General features: G+C 32.3%; 1 protein-coding gene across 2 annotated transcripts; it reads right to left on the bottom strand.

Annotated features, from left to right (window-relative positions):
- Nucleotides 1-2,880: 2,880 nt before the first annotated feature.
- LOC112790901 (5-amino-6-(5-phospho-D-ribitylamino)uracil phosphatase, chloroplastic) lies at nucleotides 2,881-4,933 on the bottom strand. Of its 2 annotated transcripts, none has more exons than XM_025833522.3 (2): nucleotides 4,677-4,933; nucleotides 2,881-4,459 (listed from the first exon to the last, which is right to left on the bottom strand). In XM_025833522.3, exon 2 carries the CDS (start codon nucleotides 4,165-4,167, stop codon nucleotides 3,046-3,048), a length of 1,122 nt encoding a protein of 373 aa, XP_025689307.1. In that variant the 5' UTR covers nucleotides 4,168-4,459; nucleotides 4,677-4,933; the 3' UTR covers nucleotides 2,881-3,045. The 2 variants fall into 2 exon arrangements, with proteins under 2 accessions (XP_025689307.1, XP_025689308.1); XM_025833523.3 differs by having other exon boundaries at nucleotides 2,881-4,293; nucleotides 4,677-4,871.
- Nucleotides 4,934-5,150: the final 217 nt, after the last annotated feature.

Raw genomic sequence — 5,150 nt, 5'->3', positions numbered from 1 at the left:
TGATTTTGATGATACAAATGATGTGTTAATAAAATACTTTTTCTCTTAAATTTTCCTAATCATAGCCAAACGCACTCTTGGAAGAAGAAAATAAATTAAAAAATAATTAATTATAACTGTGAAAGGAGCAAATTGTCTTTAGATTTTATTCAGAACTGGTAATAAGTATATAATAACCTATTTGTATCGACATTATTAATTCTGATGGAAGTAATGTCATGCATGACACTTGATAAACTTTCTTCTTGAGCCACTAAGGCACTAAACATCTCAAAAGTGATATATATCATTATTAGCTGCAAGTGGAGTGAGAGTTTGTTTGGGTGGTTTTCTATGAAAAAAAAAATAAATAATTTTTTAAAAATATTTTTAAAAAAAATTAAAAAAAATTATATTTAAATATTTTATATAAAAATATATTTTTTTAATAATTATATTTAAATATAAAATATAAAAATATTTTTTAAGTATTTAAATAAAAATTTCTTTTAAAAAACTATAAATAATAAATTTTAAAAAAAATGTTTTTTATTTTTTTAATATTCTTATTTTTACTATTAAAATTTTGTCACACGCTAAAAAAAAATTAATCTTTTTCTATCAACTTAATAGTATATAAACAAATACTATAGAAACCTACTTTAATCACGAAACATAATAAATTAAAAATAATGTTAAGTGAATAAATTATTTTATAATTAAGTTCAATTAAATATTTTTATGTTTCTTTTTTTATTCAACTAAAATTTTTTGTTATTAATATTTAAATTATGAACTAATTTAATTATCAAAATAACTTAATCACATAATATTACCAACAACCTCATCCTTGTCATTTTCTTGAGGCAAATTATATAAGCATAATAGTCGGTGGCGGAACTTGAAACAAAATTTTGGGAGAGTCAGATAGAAAATAATTGTCAAAATATTTTTTATATGGATTCCATTTAAGATAAGCTCGTCTAATCTCATCTCTCTAGTTTGGGTGATATTGCCAAATTTAAAGCATTTTTTCAAGATCTCGTTCCAAAAAGTTAAGGTTAAAGTCATGAGATGTAACTTTTTGAATTTTTGAAGGTTATATTTCACTTTTTTCGTGATTCATTAAAGTAGAACTATCTACAGGTATTGATATTGTAAAATTTATATGTTCCCCTTCTTAAATATTAGCCTTCCTCTTAAAAAATGTATCAATTCTTTGATTTTTCATTATTATTTTATATAAAAATTTAAATATATATCATGTAAAATATGTAAAGAAGAAGTTAGAAGGATAAATATTAAAATTTATAATATTTATTGAATTTTTTTTATCAATTTATACAAATACAATAATATTAATACTTATTGAATATTCTACTATTTTTTATCATATAAAAAATTAAATAAAATAAATAGTAAAATATAAAATAATATTAAATTAAATAAATAAAAAATATCTAACTTTTTATATTTGAACTTAAAGATAGAGAGAGTGTTGTTTATTGAACTTATTAGATACTTTAAGTCATAGTAAAATATTTAAGTCAATTGAACTATTTTTTATCTTTTAAAAAAATACTACTAAGTTTTTTATAAAAAGTTTGGGAGGACCATAGCCTCCTTGTCTGAACTAAGCTCCGCCACTGATAATAGTATCAAATTAATAATTTATTAACAGTTCGTATCAAATTAGACAACGTTCTCTTCATAGCAGCCTACTCGTAAAAGCAAAACTATTGTCGAAAAGCAGTAGGAACATTTCAACTTAGATTGCAATGCTTTTGGCCGCTGAGTGCTAAGATTAGTAGAATATAGACAGAGAGACAGTGCCGGGTTATGAAAAGGTTTTTAGTGCGCGTACGTGTCTTGGTGAATAGCCATTCTTTTTTGTTGTTGACAGTGAAGTTAAAGGAAAGCGTAGGATTCGCAAATACTTTAGGAAACATTTCAATTGCACCGAGAGTACCAGTGCTCCAATTGTTTTAACTGTTGATCTGAATTATAAAAAATATATATAATATATATTAATTGAAATCAACGGTTAAAATAACTGGTACACCAGTATTTTTCGGTGTACTTAAAATGTTTCCAATACTTTATTTGGAATTAATTGAATTTTTTTTCTTTGGTCGCAAGAATAATAGAATATATTTTATCTGAATTCTGAACACTCTCAACTTGGGCCCTCGCGGTCATCAAAATCTCTAACTCTGATTGTATATTATTCAGGTCTGGCTGTTCTCTTTGGGCTTCGGCCATTCTATTGTGGAAAAAAAAAAGGCTGTGTGTCGTTACTTTGTGCTTCAGATTCTGTAATGCTAATTCCGCTCATTACTAGAGACAAACTTATGTTTTACAATACCACTCAAATTGTGTTAAATGCAGCATAGCACCTGTACATGATACCTGAAAGCCATGCTCCTTCGGAACATTTTAATAGTATTTGCACTATAAAGCTATTCAATGGTAACCTGAAAACATCCAGGTGAAAGTGAAATGATAGAACATCCTAACTAGCGTGCAAAAGAATCTTCCATTGTGGAAGTTTCAACATATGCCATTGTAAGTAGAATTTTGAATTATGAACATTGTAATCAGCATTATATTCTGAGTTTTACTAACTTTTAACACGGCAAACAAACATGGCCAGTTAGCTAGGTGTTGTACAAGGCGTCGTCTGATACTCGCTGTTAGATATAACATATTACATCTTATATAACCGTTTCATTGTACAGCAACAAAATATTAAGAGTGGGGAAATACATCCACAAAAGACCTTTATATAACAAACGCAGACAGCAGTATTTTACCCTTTCTAATAATTTGGTCTTTTACCTTATAGAAGAAACACCACCAAATCAAATCTGAAATTCCCATGCATGTATGTAGTAAAGAAAATACAGCAGTAATAACATGATGATGGTTCAATGCATACCACCTATCATTTTTTTTTTAGTTTTTCATTTATTCTGTTTTTCCAATATACACAAGTAACTAATCTCTAACTAATATCATCAAGAATAGATGAAGTTCAATCAACTGTACATTTATAGAATTGACCAATTACCAGAAATTTTCATCAACGGATGATATGTCTGAATCTTCTTCCAGCTCCATCTCCATCACAGGTTCGAATTCAGGTGATTCAATGTCAGCAAGATTCTTCAGATCAACAATCGAAAGCTCGTTTAGGCGCTTGACAACCAAGTCTGCAGCCCCCAATTCATAGACAGGATGCTTGCTAGCCACTGCAACACACTTCATCCGAGCATCATGTGCTGCCTCCACTGTTTGATTTGAGTTTCCAAACACAATGCACCTCTCAGGTATGAAATTTAGGAGCTGCGCTGCGTAAACAAACATCTCTGGATCAGGCTTTCCCCTGTGAACATCCTCTGAGGCTACAATCACACTGAAATTGTCTTCAATACCAATTTGCCCCACAGCAGACTCGAGAGTTTTTCTAGGACGCGTTGAAACCAGTGCCATTGGTATCTTATGATGCATCAGAACGCTCACAAACTCCTTGGACTCAGGCATTAGACTATATATCCCTCCTTGCAAGGCTTGGTAGATTTCTTCCTTTCTGTTAGCCATTCTTCTCATCTGCGCAGGGTCCCTAGACCAGCAAAGAACCTCAGAAATCGCCTGTTCATTCTTCATGCCTTCAATTCTCTTTAGGATGAATGCAGGAGGCGGGGATTTGCCTTCTTCTTGAGAGAGGACCAGCCAAGCTTGCTTCTCAAGATCAGGGTTGTCTTCAATGAGAACCCCCTCCCACTCAAATATGACACCCAACCAGCCACACCCCATCCTCTCTTGTCGAAGCAACGGATTCCGAAGCGAAGGGTTATCTGCTCTATTTGCAGGAGGCCACAAACCAGGCCTTGGATCAAATCCACTATCAAACTTATAATTATCCTTCTTGGGTAATTTGTCTTCTCTATATGAATATGCTTCTCTTGTGAGCTCCACAGCAAGCGCCCTAATTGATGATGACCAGAATCCATGTCCCTTGGATTTTGGCACAGGCAGAGAAACAGCAATCCTTCCACCAAGAAATTCAGTAGTTGGGAACCTACAAGTACTCAAAGATTTGCGTTTACCAGAAACATCTCTTATCAAATTTCCTCCACAGACAGGAAGGTGGCCAAGGAGTGAAGTGGTAGCAATTGATTCAACCATTTTAGCACTTTCCTCTATTCCCTAACCAATTGGAATTGGGTTCAATGCTGACACAGACCCTCTATGGGTCACAGTGATCTTGCACCAAAAAGGAGCCAACTTGGACCGATTCAACTCCAAAGAAACCTACCAAACCAATTATTCAACGCTGAATTTCGACTTCGATTTCCAGAACAAGGAGCAACGAGAAACCCAAACTATAATAACGAAAAATACTCCATCTTGGGAACAAGAAAGTCAAGGAAGAGCAGATTTTCACAGCGAAATCGCAACTTTATCTTTGTACAAATCCCTTAACAAAAGAAAACCAAGCATTTTCATTACTCAAATCACCCAATTAACCAAAGGAAAACGGACGTAACAGTAGAAAGTTGAACCAAGAAATAGAACAAAAAAAAAAACGAAGAAAAAAATGCAAAGAAATGTACAATTATAGATGGAATAGAAGCTTCGGAACCACGAATCAACCAAAGATTGAAAAAGGTGTTGCAAATAGAGAGAAAACTAACCTGAGAACGAAAGGAAGTGGAAAAGGATCAGAAGAAACTTGAGGGCCACGAAGAGATGAATTTTGATATTAGTTTGGAGAAGCTTTTTTTCTACGTTTCCTTTTTCTTTATTTTCTCTGGGGTTTGTGTTTGTTTATGATTGTTTTTTGAGACAAAAGTGTGGCTTATATATTTTACCGAAATAAAAATGAGAAAAACAGAAGGGAAGAGAAAATGTATAAGGAAATAGAGAAAGGACACGCAAGGTATCAGAAATTGCATACCGAACCGTCCACGATGGCTATATCCAGCGGTCGTTACTTACACGTGTCGGTCATACAGTGGGATCATCTTTCCCCATTTTGTGTCACTCCTCCCGGTGGCTCTTATCACGGCTTCTTTTTCAGTTATTTTGTTAAGTTAATAACATCTTATTAGAAGGATTTTACTATATATATATATATATATATATATATTGAGAATTAGGTGTTCTTT

The sequence above is a fragment of the Arachis hypogaea genome, chromosome 3, assembly GCF_003086295.3.
Source record: "Arachis hypogaea cultivar Tifrunner chromosome 3, arahy.Tifrunner.gnm2.J5K5, whole genome shotgun sequence".
NCBI classification, from domain to species: domain Eukaryota; kingdom Viridiplantae; phylum Streptophyta; class Magnoliopsida; order Fabales; family Fabaceae; genus Arachis; species Arachis hypogaea.
Note: the sequence above shows the minus strand (reverse complement) of the source record. Positions and strands in the feature narration are given on the sequence as shown.

What these genes read in the sequence shown, in the direction of transcription:
- LOC112790901 (XM_025833522.3), bottom strand. Translation starts at nt 4,167, where the DNA reads ATGGTTGAATCAATTGCTACCACTTCACTCCTTGGCCACCTTCCTGTC.